Source organism: Drosophila gunungcola, unplaced genomic scaffold, assembly GCF_025200985.1.
Source record: "Drosophila gunungcola strain Sukarami unplaced genomic scaffold, Dgunungcola_SK_2 000001F, whole genome shotgun sequence".
Classification (NCBI taxonomy): domain Eukaryota; kingdom Metazoa; phylum Arthropoda; class Insecta; order Diptera; family Drosophilidae; genus Drosophila; species Drosophila gunungcola.
In genome coordinates this window covers 2,125,376-2,141,085 of record NW_026453197.1, presented here as the reverse complement: position 1 = coordinate 2,141,085, position 15,710 = coordinate 2,125,376, and the positions used below count along the sequence as shown (strand labels likewise).

Below are 15,710 nucleotides of genomic sequence, written 5' to 3'. Positions count from 1 at the left end.
TTAACTCACAGATTAGCCAGCAAGCTGGATGAGGGAGAGAGACGGAGAGATGGAGAGAGAGCGAGCAAAAGCAGCGCAAATTCACTGTGTGCCAATTAATTATTCATAATTAGCTGCTGACTAAATGTTTAACTAAATCAGAGGACGTTTGCGCCGTCCTCAGTTGGGTGTTTATTTAAAAGATGACATTAGAAACGCAATCCGTGGGGCTAAATATGGGTAATTCTGCGGGGTGGCTGTTTGTCTTCGGGCTCCGAGCTAAATTAAAAGCTGGCCATTAGAAAGCAGCAGCGTTAATTGTGATTTATGATGCAGGTTTAGTTACCGCTCAGAAAGTTTGAAATAAAATATAAGGGAAAAATTTAAATGAAATATTGTTGAACACATATTTTACTCCAGGGTGTGATCAGCCAACCAACTAAAATAAAATAAAAATAGAAATACATTCTATTCAAAGCTTATACATTTTTGCCGAAGTAAACAAATATAAAAAAATCAAAAACCATTCTATTCATAGCAGATACATTTTTCTGACATCGATGTGTCCATATAGTTTTGTGGACAACAAAACTTATATTATTTTTTTTTACTTAAATGGAATGAAATAGCTGTTTGACATCAGAACACTTTTGTTTGAAAAAGTTGGTAGCAACAGACAAAGGCGTTTCAGGATAATTAAGCCACCTATCTGGTATAGACATTTTAGACATTTATTTAGTTCATTAACTATCTTTTACACGACAAAATATTTTTAACAACTAGCAAACGTTTGCGTGTGGAACTAGCAGCTGGATTTAGTCACAATATTTTTATCTTTGTAGCAGGGATTACTTTTAACTCATTACTTCCGAATTTCAAGATAAGAACCATCCAAACACTATATTTTAAACAGTGGCTACATAGTAGGAGTTTGCTTCTGTTCATAATATTTCGGACTTTTGAAACATTCAATCATCGAATCATATGAATCACTTAAGCATTTGACTTGTTCTACTACTGGCTTTCCAATATCAAGATAACACTCTTCCAAATTACACCTAATGCATAAATATGTCAAGATATTTCGTTTGTTATTTTTCAGATGGTAAATGTTGTTGAGTCATAATCAAATAATTCACTGAAACATTTGTAGGAGACAACATTCAATTTTACACAGAGTTCTAATGGATATTGCTTTTAATTGAAAACTAGAAAAAAACAATTTTCTCTGCTGCTTTGATATATATAAGTACCAGAAGAAGTCCAGGAAAAGTACCTAAATTAGCAGGAACTCTTTCCTTAGAAATCAAACAAAAACACCTTGAATTCTTGTATTCCCAAGTCATTCTACCAGCTCTCTATTGTGAGTCGTGTCCGTTTCATTGAATTGCCAATGAAAATAATGAAAGTGAAAGCAATGGGGGGGAGGACAACCTTTTGAAGTAATTGCCGGTACAGGAATTTGTCATTCAGTAAAACCAATTTACCGACGGCGGCCATCCGTCTCATTCGCACCTTGGCAAACCTATTTGAAATCCGTTTCCTGAGTAATTTCTTGTAGCGAAGTGGGAATTTCACTTGACGTTTTTCCCCTTTTCAGGGAGGCGAGAGGGGGCTGGAGGAGGGGGGCTCTGGCTCCGCTCATGTCTAGCCGCTGTCTACACAAGGGCAAACCCATACACACACATGGACAGACCCCACACAAACAAACACACACTGGGAAAGTTAGTCCTGAGACGACGCAGTTGTTGTCTTTGGAAAGAAGCGAGCCAGCCAACAACAGCTTTATGTTTGTGTAAATATTTAGCAAACAAGCGGCTGAAATTCTTGGCCAACTGAGGTGCTGGCTTTTAGCACACGTGTGCGAATATTTTGCGGGCAGTCACTTAACAAATGTGTGAAAACTCAGCTTTACTCTCTCTCCCAGTCTAGACGAGATGCAAATGTCTAATGGGGTCGTGGGTCACTACAAGCACACACACAACACAGTCACAATCACGGGCACAGAAAGTAGCACAATTTGTATGCTTATTTTTATATTTTTATATTGGTTCTTTACATATTCCATCACTTTTCACTTGCTAACTAATTTTTAATAATATTCTTGGCTTTATTTTACTCACTCTGCTATGGATTTAGATAACGGCCAGCGCTCCATGGAGGCCTGATATTTCATATTCTCGATTTGCTTCTTTAATGCGTCCCGATCCATGTTTTGTAGAGCACTGGGATCCATGGCGGCTAAAATTTATCCACATACCACCCCTGCAAAGAGGAAAGCGTACGTGAGAGATTGAGAGAGTGTTTTCTGTGCGTGTATGTGTGAGAGAAAGCGCTTGCCATAAAAGCTGCAAAGGCTTACTCTCTGTGTTGTGTGCTAATTGGATGCCATGAGCGTTGACAGGGTGACTTTCGGGCGGACTAAGCCGGAATTTGGCACCCTATATTGCCGAAAAACATTTCCCGGTCCCAGTTTGCAGCCCCGTTTGGAGCGGCGAATGCGCAGAACATGAATAACAAATCGATAGAGAGAATTTTTGGGGAGCGAAACTCCCAGTTAACAGTGCCGCCTAAAAGGCTGCCATAAACTCTGTTGACTTTTCCGCCGCCTCCACGCAGGGTGGAAAGCATTTGTTTACAACTAGAATGGCGGAGGAAGAATATGGAAAATCCAGCAGGGCATAAAAAGGGCGCGTCCCTTGACCAAAACCAAAACCAAAAACCAAAACTCCGAAATGCAGATGAAAACCGAACAGCTGAGACTGCACATTACATTACTACAACATCACATTGTTGTAATATATGAAACTTTCTTTCCATTGTGTTTACCCAGTTAAAGGGCTTTTGCCTCCCATAAATATCCCTCACAAAAGGACGTGCGATGAAAATCCATGGAACACGGAAAATGTGGGAGCGGAAAAACCAAGAAGCATTTTGCGTGCCCTTAGACAATTAGTATTTGCTGTTTACACTTTGGGCCTTTGGGCCGGCATTAAAGAGAGCCCTTCTGAGGGGTGGATTCGGACAGTGATGGAGATAATGGGTGAGATAAACGGCCAAAGTTTAGATACTTCGGGGTGATAAAATAAAGAGTTGCGGAATAGGTTAACCAGAAAAACCATTTCAGGATTTAGGCACCAAAGTCGTTGGTATAATCAAGCAGAAGTAAGCTCAAAATAAAGATTGGGCAGTAAAATAAGGGCAAGCAGAGATTCCATCATATTTTTACTATTTAATTAAAAACATTCATGTTTTTCGGTGCTAAAAGTTAAACTTAAATAAAATTAAGTAACGTTAAAGTTACATTAATGTTAAATAACAGAAGCCTGGGAGATAACATTTCCATAACATATTTAGTTAGGACACAACCCTTGTTAACATTAACAGTGGTCGATTATCGCATGCTAGAATTGAGACACCCAACAGACTTTTTTACAGAATGTTCGATTTGAATTTCAGTAAAAATAAGTTTTTGTCCATTAAGACCCCTAAACATGGAGGAAAAAACAGCCTCTCAAAACTCATCGGTAGACAATCAAAAACTAATACAAAACACATATAAAAAGCCGCAGAAAGCGGCAAAAACCTCATGAGTTTATGCATATGGAGCACCACAAAAACAAGGGAAATAAGGAAAATGAGGAGGAACAGGAGCTGCCCTAAGCCCAGTGATGCGACTTGGGACGCAACATGACAGTCCAAGGATGAGGCTGACCCCGAAGCACAGCTGACGCTTTTGTAGGTGTAACTTTAAATACGAAAAAAAGGACGAACTGGCCAGCACCACGCCCCTAGCCCCTCGCTCTGCTGCCTTTTTCCTGTCCAGTTTGATACATCATTTTTTGTCACTTCGCTGGGCAACTTTGACACAGGTCCTGTGTCCTCGGTCCATTGTTCCTGGACCTCTGTCCACGGCTTTTTTGCATCTCCATCGCCCATCGCCCACCGACCAGCCGAGATCCCATTTTGCCACAGCTGTCAGGCTGTTAAAGGACTTTAGGCTTTAACCCAATCTGCTGCTGCCGCTTCAACGAAAAGTTGCTCCTCTCGGCAACCTGCGGGTTGTTTGCCATTTTTGTTTTTCCAGCCAAGCTTAAAGCTCAGAGCCCACTCTGGTGACACTTTTGGTCAAATGTGTTAATGGCAAAAATGTTGTAAAACAGCTCAGATTTAATACAGCCCAAGTGCAGGTCATGGGGATTATGGGAGAAGTTTGGACAGGAAGTTTGATATGAAACATGTATATGTCCCTTGATATCCTGTCCGGCGCGTCCTGGCACATGTTAACAGCACTGACCAGCAGAAACACTAAAAGCTTTAAAGTTGGTTTAATTAAAACTTTTCAAAGTTGTCCCGCAAAAGGGATTCGATGAAAAGGGGACAGAACAGAAAGTGAAAATGCTCCTAACTGGCTTGAAATTCTTGGGTTGAAAGGGGTGAAAGGTTTTGAGTTAATTGATTTGATTTTCCTGCTGTTTTAATAACCAAAGAAATCAATTTAAAAAAAAGTTCACCCTTTTCACATAACATAAGTTTCTGTCATTTGTGTTGTTAAAAATAAAATAAATAAATTTATAGAGCTAATATAATCAGAATTAATTTTAAAGGATGATAATAATTTAAGTTAAGTTGTTAATTATTAAGAAAATTTAAAAAATGCATTTATTTTGAAAGCCAAAACTTAAGCAAAAACTGATTTATGCAACGAAAATCCAAGGAAGTAAAGATAAATAAAAACTTGTTAGTATACAATTTGTATTGTTTGTATAACTTTTCCCAGCTTGGTTAATGAGTGAAATTAAGTGGAATTTTTTCCATTGGTGGCTCAGCTTACAAATGCACTTTCCGTCGCTGGGACTTCCAACAACAAATACCAATTTACTCCCTTAACACCTGGCTGCCTAAGCCACCAACTAATCCCTGACATCATCGTTTCCACTTAAAGTGCAACACCACCCATAAAAGGGAGCGAAAGCGGAGAGATCGAGGGAGAAGCTGCCACCGAAGAGCCCCATTTAACCTCGATGGCAAATCTTCAACGTAAAACTAAACTAATTGCTTCGAGCTATTGCCGCCATCGACTATCCGTCCCTAAGCCCCCGTTTTGCGGCTGTGGCTGTCCTGAAACCCAATATGATGGCAATGCGCCATTAAGCACCGATGCACCACAAGCAGGCAGCCCAACTCGACTGAAAAAGTAGCAGAAATTTGTCTGCGGGCGAAGATGCAGAGGGGCATCTGTGTGTGTGTATGTGTGTGTGTCTGTGTGTTGGGGGGTGAAAAAGTCAGCATGCAACGGACATAAATCGTTAGCAAAATGTTTTTGGCGGCTACAAGCGGCAGCCACAAACCAAAGTATTTTACCCACTCCCCTGCCTGCCGCTCAAGTGTTTCGCGTGTGTGTCAACAGGCGTTCAAGTTTTTCGAAACCATGGCCGCCCCCCCTCATAAGGCAGGGTCTCTTCTGGAAGCGACAAGGACAACTGCGACAAGTCAAGTGATTCCTTTTCCTTTTCCCTGGATTCCCCAGAAGGGAAAACAAATTGTGAAGCCTGCCGCAGAAGTTACTCAATCTGGTGCAGCACACTAGCATCCATTTGCTCGTTAATAGATACCCCCAAAATGGTCGCTTGCCAGTTGCCATTTTTCCAGCAATTTGGGCATTTCCTTGGACTCAGTTTGAGCCTGTGTCCCTGCGATATTGTTACAATAATTGGCATTAGCCGGAGAGTGTCCTTCCCGTTCGGACTTACGGAGGCTGCCTTTTTGTGGTGCGGGTGCGAGAAACGATTTTAGCTTGTTAGCTTAATTTTAAATGCGCAAACTTTCCGCTCGGCCCGAAATTCTTTGGGGCATATCTTCATTGTTGGCCAATTCCAAAGAATTTCGTTGAAGAAAAATGTGTAAAGAGGAATTAACATATATACAGAGAAGCGGGCTGCTCTAATTGGATGGGAAGGAATTTGCGAGGGCTTGCTCAGGTTTTGGTATAATACTAAATATGGTATTTGAGTTAAATTGTGTAAAATCGCTTTCTGTAAAGATTTTTTCATTTGTTATTCTCATTTTTCAACAGCCGAATAAAAAACTTTGATACAAATTTAGTTGAGAACCGGAGGTCAGAATTTAAGCAATGGTTTTTGTGTCGCACTCGACAAAAATGTATCTCAGGAACACAAAGAGATTCACCAAGTCACTATTACAATTGATAAATTTTCTCAAACATTTTAAGGCACCCATTTCACCTGCCACTTTTGAACTTTTCACTTCATTTAACCACAGCAATCAAATCACAATCATCTAAACCCATTTTCATTTAATTATAACTTGAAAGTCGCTAAAACTTTGTGTTATGTTCGCCAAATCGCGGCTGTCACGTTTTGAAGAAACAATCTAAACATGGCACGACAAATATTTATCCAGTCATTAGCGACGTTTCATTCGGTTACCTTTTTGCGGCTGCCGACACTTCAACAAACTAACACTAAAACTGAAACAAAAACTAAAGCTGCACCAAGAACAAATCATTCTTTATTAAAAGAACTAATATATTTAATATATTTCAAATACGTTAAATAAATTCGACCGGTTAGGAAAAAAACGTCTAAGATGAAGAATGAACATTCGTACTTGCACAGAGTAAATATTCTTTACTACTACCCTTTTTTTTTCTCTGTATAGCAACGACGGCGATAGCGATGGGGACAACAATTTGTCCCAAAGAACTTTCAACTGGCAAACTTTTTGGCGGGGCTTAAGCGGGGTTTGGCAGAGTGTCGACAACAACTAACAAGAACCGCAAACAAGCAGACCGACTATGAGTTGTTGGAGCCGCGATGAAGTGCAAGGACCCACCATCACCAAAAAGCTGAGCAAACCAGCCCGCACATTTTGCTAAATCAATTTGCAGAGCTAAATAATTAAAACACAGTAATGATGACGTTCGGTTTTGGGGTCCTGCAATCTGTTGCCGTTTGTGTGGTAGGGTCAGGCGATGCTTGGGTTAACCTGGCTTATTACCAAGCTTAGAATGCGTTACATTATGGCCAACAGTTTCAAATTTACACATAATGCTGTTTACAGCCAACAGCCATGGGAAAATGAGTAAATGTGCAAATTCCCCAAAAGTGTTGTATGGTGTATGTAACAAAATTACCATTTAATAGCCAATAAATAGGATTAATATTGAAATAACTTAACATATATGTGACTTATGTTTATTAGTTAATCCGATCTATTAATTCAAAATTTTAATAAGACTTTTAAAAATATTTTGTAAGTTTTCTTTTAAATATATATTCTTTTATAAGTATCATTCAATTAAATTCAATCTTAAAGTCCTTACAAATTTCGTTAGAAAAACTTTGTTGGAATGCGAAATTAAGTGGTTCGGAGCAACAAGAATTACTAAAAGTATCTTTACAAATTCATACCTGCTAAATATTTATCAGAGTTTTGCCTAATGCATTAGTTTTGTATTGAATTGCGAGTTTCGTTATCAAAATTAAAATTATAATTATTGTCAGGCTCAGTTGACCTAATTGCTTGCATGTTTTAAATGTTTCCAAATTAGCTATGTATATTTGGCTAAAAATTAGACAAAGTAGCACCACTACCATGCCACTCATGCGTTGACACGCACAACGCGGCGTATGCGTGATTTACGCAATGCCTCCCCCAAGTTTGCCTGACCAAAGTCCACACGTATGTTCTAATGAGGATTTCATAGCACCAGGTAGATGAGAATTGCAACTTAAAGCGACCTAGGCATCTCGGAACTGTTGGCCCAGTATTTCTTTCTTAAAATCACATAAATCAAACGATCCGAATGTCAGGCCCAGAGGCTATTAAATTTACGACCCCGACCTAGGCAAACATCGTTGGGGAACTGGTATCATTTTTTAGCCGTATCATTGACGCTCTGTTTGTTTATCTCTCGTTTGCCTGCTTGTTTGTTTATTGTTGTTTGCCTGCCGTTGATGCCAAGTGCAGAAAGAAAAAACAAGAAAAACGGAGGCTACAAAAATGCAATTAAAATCGTTTCATGTGACAATTCAGTTGCTATCTTCCCTGTCCCCTTGATTCCCTCACTCTGTTTGTTTGGCTTTGGCTTTGGCCAGGCCTGGCCTGCTAATGGTTGGATGGCTTCCTCCTTTTGCAAGGGTCCAGGTTGCAGGTGAACCCAATAGCCAAATATCGCACTGCCAGGAACAATGATGAGTAGTTAGCCGGAAGATGGAGATACACAAGCGATAACTGTTAACTGCTACACAGAGTCCAAAGTAAGTCCAAAACAAAAGGTCAGTTTCAAGAGGAAAGCTAATGAGACTTTTTCATCAGGCAAAGGGTAAACTGAAAAATGTATTAGATACAAAAAGCGCTTTAGATACGCTGGGGTAAAACTATTTTAAAAAATCAGTAGTAAGTAGTTAATGAATGAAATAATAAATGTTGGTAAACTTGTATTATTTTTCACAACTCAATTTTGAGAACTAAAAGTGCTATATTCATTTTAAAACAATAAAATCTAAAGTTTCATTTGACTATAAAATAGAGCTAAAGATTTCGCAAGTCATATTGCATATAGAAATGCTATCAAAAGCTAAAACTTAAGACTTTTTTTATTTCTTAAGTTTTTGTTAACGATTTATTGACTAAAACTTGAACATGTTTAAAAACTTGACCATTCCCCATTAGTACGATTCCCAGGGTGTATATAAACATACCCAGCCTGAACTCCACAAACAATTATCTTGCAAATTTCCTGCTCAAGATGCAAGCAAGCTACCGACACGCAGAAACAACATGCATATCCCCCAACACTCTGGCCGGAATGTGAGCCGGAAGAAGCCTCAGAGGAAGCATTCGCCATGTAGCAGCAACAAAGCAACTAAAAGAATAACTTGAGACAAAATTAAATGGGATGCCTGGCAGAAAACAAAAACCTCCATTAAATTTGCATTAAAATATTCAATTTGAAGCGACGAACAGGCAGCAGCAGTGGCAAAAGCAGGAGCAGAACCAGGACAAGCTCATTTGCACATTCAACAAGGAGTTGCTTCTGTGGCTGCGGTTCCACATCCCTCATCCCCCAACCCCACCAACATTTGCTCCTTGAGAGCTTCAAAGGATGGCGCCCAACGGATGACACGAAAGCAACTTTCATGAGATGACACATGCTGCTCAGCTGGCTGCTGGCTGCTGGCTGCTGACTCCCCTTTTTGGTCTTACTTAGTTTGCTCCTGTCTGCAGCGCCTTCTTTCATGCTTTAATTATTTGCAGCATGCAAAGTTAAGCCCTCGCACACACACACACTTAAAGAGGACCAGCACACCCGCACACACTGGCAAACATTGGGCAAGGTATTAAGTTGTAAATATGTAAAAGTGTTCGCAGCTGCCGAGAGTTTCTCATTCATTCTGCGCTTTTCCCTTTGATACCCAGTGCTGAAGAAGAATTCGGGTACATTGATATCATGGCCGTTAAGCAACATTTCATATCATTATACTATTAGAATTAAAAAAAGCTTAAAAATAAAAGTAATAGTAATACTTTCCTTTTTTTGCTATTTAGTAGTAATACTTTCCTTTATTAGCTACTTAAGTTAATCCGAAAAAAGCTTAAAGCTTGATTTCCTCGAATTGATAATTGGGATTTATATTTAAGCCATGAAAATGTGTTCTTCAATTGATCCTTTGGTACTAGCTTGGTCAAAATTGCTATTGCCATCGCAACTCATCTTTTTATGTTTGTTATTGGTATTTATATTGTTCAGTTCATGCAATGGTTGGTAACTCTATTGGACTTGACTATACTTAGTTAAAAACAAATGAAACCCGGCAGTTAATTGGATATAAATCAGCCATTATCTGAAATGAGGACTCATTTTTGCCGGTCAAAATAAAATTCTAATCTAATAAAATAGTCAACTATTGCATTAAACAGATAAGAGATATAACAATAAAAAACATTTAAAGATAAGGGGCGGTGATTTTGATTTTTGTAAATCGAAATCAAAATGAAGTACTCAAGTATCTTTAAAGGGTCCGCATTTATACTTAAATTCTTACTTGAAGTCCAAATATAGCCCTTTTTTATTTTACCTATCAATGAACAGGATATGGGTAGATCGAGTAAAGAAATGCAAGAGTACGGGTTACACCGTAGTCACAGATTCTATATTAAGAGTAAAACGCTTTTCCATTCTGTTTTCCCTCCCCTCCTCCTTTGCCCTCCGCTCAGCCTTCTGTGCGTAGCGTATGTCAAAAATGAATTACATTGCAAACTGCAGCTTGGATTCTGCATCTGTGTGCGTGTCAGACTGTGCGAGCTGGTGTGTGTGTGTCTGTGTGTGTGTGTCTGCATATTTAAGTGCGCCACAAAGTATGCAGCAAAGTACAACAAACAGCTGCGCGGTCTTTGCTTACTCTTCGGATTTGAATGTGTTGTTCTAGCCAACTCACACAACGTTCAAAAGCCTACACAGCAACCAATTTAATTAAATTGGTTTAGATATTATAACAGGTCTGGCATTCTTTTCTTCAAAAACACTCAACAGATATTGCAATATCAGAAAATAGTCATGTTACGAGGTGAAAAACAAAGAACGTTATCCTATATTTTCGTAGTGTTAAAAAGAAATGTTATATTTTTCTGCACATGCAACCAAATACTCAAACACAGACACCCACACATAGTCACCCACACACAGACACCCACACACAGACAGAGACTCATTTAGTTAGAGGTCGGTCGGCTTCTGTCGAGTGCTTAGTTTTAAATCCGATACAATTTACTTAAAGCCTCAGCCATAAATTTAGCAAATCCACCGTCCTCACACACACACACACACACACACACACACACACACACACACACACACACACACAGGCTTACATAAACGAAGAGTGAAACAGATGGAGGTGGAGAGAGAAAGAGATGAAGCAATAGAGACTGGGAATGAACAGTCTTTTGAATCCAGTTTAGAACTAAAGGATGCTTCGAAAAACCTTTTTGTGGATTTTTAATTGAGTGGGTATAAAGAAAGCATAAGTCTATGTACAAATACATTTCGTCTTCTTGTTTCTGTGCATCCATTTAGTTCAAAATTAAATTGAAAGTGCATTCTTGATAAGAGCAAGGAAAATTCTCAAGGGATGAACGCAAAGCTAAAAGCTTAAGTGAAAACCCAGACAATTACTAATGCAAATGTTGTAAGACAAAGTAACGCTTTCGTAATTCAGTTACTTACTTTTTATTCCCTTTTCCATATGTATTTTTCAATAGCATGTATTTTTGGAAGTTTGAAAGCTAACCAATTCAATAATTTTATGTTTTTTCGTTACAGCGAAGGTTTTTAGTTCAAAAATAAAATCGTTGCTGTAAATGCATATGGCTTGCATGTTTATAAAATATTTTTTTATCCAAATAGATAGAAGTTTTTGTAAATACACACACAATCTAGCATAAAATTGTACCTTATTAAGAAAATTAACCATTTTTTAAACTTAGTTTTTTCATCTAATTAATTGAAGTGGTTAAAAAATGTAGTGGAATAAATAACAATAGAATAAGAATACAAATAATATAATTGATGTTCTTTGAGTGTTCCAGATATGTTTGCTTGAAAATCATTAAAAAATATTTAACTTGCATCTAACTAATTTCTACTTCGCAAAATGATGTTACCCTTTGGTGATGTTTTGTAATTTTGCCTAACGACTAATGGTCGTTTCACAGCATTTTCGAGCGCCTGTTCTATTTGCAAATGTCGTATGTTAAAAACATCAATATCAATCTGATTCAGTCAGTCAATCACGCACAATGCAATTGAATCTATGGTATAAAATCGCAGCCACGCCCCCAATCACTCAGCGCCCATTCGATGGGGAGCGAGTAAAATGGAACGCACTTGTTGCCCGGCAACATTTAATCAAATCAATTTTTCCCTTTTACACATGTTACAAATGTTGCCAGCCAATCTCCCAAATTCCTCCTCGACCATTCGACTATGCAAATCCATTGTGACAGGACGAAGAGCGAGTGAGATGGGAAGAGTGGCAAGGGGGTGGAACAGAGAGGGAGAAAGTACAAAAAAAAATCTAATTGAATTTAGTTTACGGCAGTTTTTCGGCCCTTGGCCAAGGATGCCCCAAACAGCTTTTCCCACTCCCCCAAAAGTCGAGCTGAAAATTGGATCAACCGAAGAGAGCAACGCACAGGGGGTGGATTTTAGGGGCGGTAGTGGTGGGTGAATTTTAGGGGCCGTGGTGGTGGCTTTGATATAGTGCCAGGCAATGCCACGGCAACGATGTCGAGGCATCCATAGAAATGCCAAGTTGCATTATCCGGATGGTTTGGTTTGGTGGGGCCGGGATTGGCGCCTTTGTCTGGCATTTTTGTTAACAGAGAGCGGGCTGAAGGCCGTTCATGGGGAGCAACCACCCACCACCCTATGACGAAGCAAATAATTGAATAGACGATCAATAGGTGAACAAGTGAGGAACCAGCCAAGCTGAGTTCAAAACGCGCCTAAAAAAAAGGTGGAAAAAATCCACCGCGTTTAATTGAATTAGCCAAGCTGCAATGGCCTAAAAATAGATGCCCAAAGTGGACGTCCGGCGGAGATTTGCTAATGAATAGAGTTCGCTGCTCTGCTTTTGTCGAAGTCCTCTTTTTTGTGGAGGTATTTTAAGTAGAGTCCTTAAACGAGAGTAACTGAAGTGCGAATCACTTTAATAGCACTTGTCTAAGTGTTTCGAAAGGTCCATCAAAAGGCATCCAAGGCATAGCCGCGTGTCATTGACAATCGTTTAATCCATTTCACCTTGTCACCTGCCAACACCTTGTCACCACATTTTCACGGTTATCCGTTTCGCAATCATTTACACAAGGACCATTTGCATGCACATTTGCCCGGCAATTTATTACACAACTCCGGGCCACATCAAGCCACACAAAAGATGAAGATCAAGGGGATTCCAGGTGAATAAATGTCTTGAGTTACAGGACTCCTTGGGAATGTTTAAATTAATGCATAGTGCAAATATCCGGGCAACTTCAATGTCAGCCAGCCACTATTAACTCTTGATTGCAGCACCCGATTGCAAGCCCCCATCCACCCGGAAAAAGCAATTCAATATACTTCGATAGCATTTCAAATCCAATCAAATCGAAACTGGCATCAATTTTTCATGGGAGGGAAGCCGGCAGCAACTCCGACAGCAATGAAAAATTATGAGCCATGCGGCAGTTACAGCAGCAGATACAACAACAGAAAGTGCAGCTTTAAGCGTGGAAAAGCCCGGGGAAAACCCGGGGAAAAGCCCGGGGAAATCCCTGGTAAGCAACAAAATGGTTGCGACCCTTTCAGGTTTTTCCCTCGAATTCAACAAAAGGGAGCTGAATCCATTTAAAGTCGATTCCACAACTGAAGCCAATAGCCAAGTGGCCATTGATGCGTTAAATAAAAAGTTCAACTAAATATGTTTCAAAGCAAAGACAAAGCAGCTACGTGCCGGGCAGGGATAGTCAGTTTTTCGGGAATAGGTTGGTTTTTAAGGGGGCAACGGTAAAAGTAATGCAAAGTTTGCACACGAGCCACGGAGAAAACCCAAAGAACTTGAGCAAATAAGCAATAAGACAACAACTTACAAGGTTAAACTCTCGTCGAAGCCGGTGACTTCACCCTGGGAATACCCTGGATATATAAGCCCTGCAGTCACCTACATGAAACTTTTTGTCAAGTCGGACTTACAACAAAAGCAGTTATCCGGATTGCTTACATTGCTCATTTAGCTGTTTTTAATTTTTTGTAAGCATGTTTGACTTAAGCTTACACAGCTTCAAAACACTGATCTTGTATTCATTAAGCAAAAAGGATATTTAAACCACTTATCTCTTATGAAAATTGATAACAATTATATAAAATTGAAAGATATTTCAAAGCAATTTTAAGTGAATAAAAACATTCATGGCAGGGCTACGAGTATTTGAAGATATGGACCAAATTTGTTAAGATTCATTACTTTAAAATCCCAATTAATTTAAATATTTTGCTTTTTAATATTTTAAACATCAGTGCTGTAATCTAAGACAACTTCTTTAAAGTAAACACTTAAAAAAAATGCACAATTATTGCTTGGCAAAATTAAATAACACTGATCCCAATTATGATCCCCATAGTTTAGTGATGAAAAGCAATTTTGAACATACTAGAATTTTTGAGATTTCTAAATCTAAATTAGTGATTAAAGTGAACCCATGAAACTCTGACAAATTTGTTTCAAACACTATGGAACTAATAGTTTTCCCTTTTTGAATTCGAATACTTTTATTTATTAAGGTTAGGTATTATTTTACAGGGTAAGCGATGGCACAAAAACATCTAGCATGTCACGCCTCCCAGCCAAACCGCCCTCAGCCACCACATTGTAGGTGACTCTATAGCGACAGCCTCCGATCCGGTCGGGAATACCCCGTTCCCATCTCCGGGACACCGCTTGTCAGCTTCTATCCTTCGGCCAAAACACGTACACAAACATTTCATGGTTCAATAAATTTGCTGCCGAGCGTACCGGAAACTTTGCGAAAAATACATTGGGAAAATGCTCGTCGTTGCAATGTGGAAGGCAAAGAAATTATCTGTAGACCAGGACCTGCCTCCTACACTTACATACACATAGATAGACACACGCACACACACACAAACACGAACAAACGCGAAGCTGGCACCTGAACACACACACATGCAAAAGGAAGAAAAGTTCAGTAGTGTGCGAATGCCGCCTCGTATAATTTTGCAGCCGATTTTTTTTTTGTTACTTCCTTTCTATTTTCCCAGTTACAATCATTTCTGCTCCGCCATTTTTGCAATTTTTATTTGGTGCAATTTCTGGGTTTTTCCGCTTGCCATGTTCAGCCACGCCCCCTGATTATGTATTTTGGCCTACTTTGAAAGGCGTTGATGCTAAGTTATGCCCTTATTTTTTTCGCTATTGCCAGTTTGCACCTCATGTCGGTGTGGAAATCGCCTTGCTTGTGTGAGTTGGCTGGGAGTTGGTGGTAGATCCTTTTAATATGTTGCACAAATAGCAATTAAAAATCCAGTTAAGGGGAAAACAGGCAAATTAAAAGTATTTTTGCCAGACGCAATTAATGGTTTTAATTGGAGAAAAACTAACACGGAAGCGGAAATCCATTTGTTCCTTTTCAAGGGCTTAAATTGTTATTTTAAATGGAAAGGCAATGGCTAAGCTTTAAATAAATTTGTTGAAATAAAATTCATTGAAAAAATAAATAACCATAAATATTTTTAGTTAAAGACCAAAAACCGAAATATAGATATTCAGCTAATTCTATATTTTTTGCAGAAATCCAATTAAACAACAACATTGTCTGCCTTATATCCTTAAATCCAACTTAATCCTTTTAAAAATTGAATGTCTGACGCCAACCAAATTGACACACTAACTGAACCATTCTCATTAGGTTCGAAGAAAGTTTCTTGATATTTCTTCCTGAAAAACGAAGAAAAATAAAACCCTTCCTTTTGTCATTCAACATTTATAGAGAACTGCTCAGTACTGTTTGCTTTGCCTCGAAGAGGTGGTCATTAAATATTTTATTATTACATTTTCTAATAGTTGGTTAGGAAAGAGAAGGAAATACGCCACGAAATGTCGCAATTCGAGTAGAGGGTTGTAAAATTTAATTTATCAAACTTCTGCTAC

General features: G+C 38.9%; 1 protein-coding gene across 6 annotated transcripts in view; it reads right to left on the bottom strand.

The window, feature by feature from the left end:
* The window catches only part of LOC128262334 (guanine nucleotide-binding protein subunit gamma-e), a 40,362-nt gene that overhangs the window by 19,629 nt on the left and 5,023 nt on the right, over nucleotides 1-15,710 (bottom strand). For 3 of the 6 annotated variants that reach the window (XM_052996521.1, XM_052996522.1, XM_052996520.1), the window contains one exon: nucleotides 2,103-2,244. The exons of the other annotated variants lie outside the window; for them this stretch is intronic. In XM_052996521.1, the coding sequence (XP_052852481.1) occupies nucleotides 2,103-2,215 (113 nt within the window). In that variant the 5' untranslated portion in view covers nucleotides 2,216-2,244. The remainder of the gene's footprint in view (nucleotides 1-2,102; nucleotides 2,245-15,710) is intronic. 6 annotated transcript variants of the gene reach the window in all.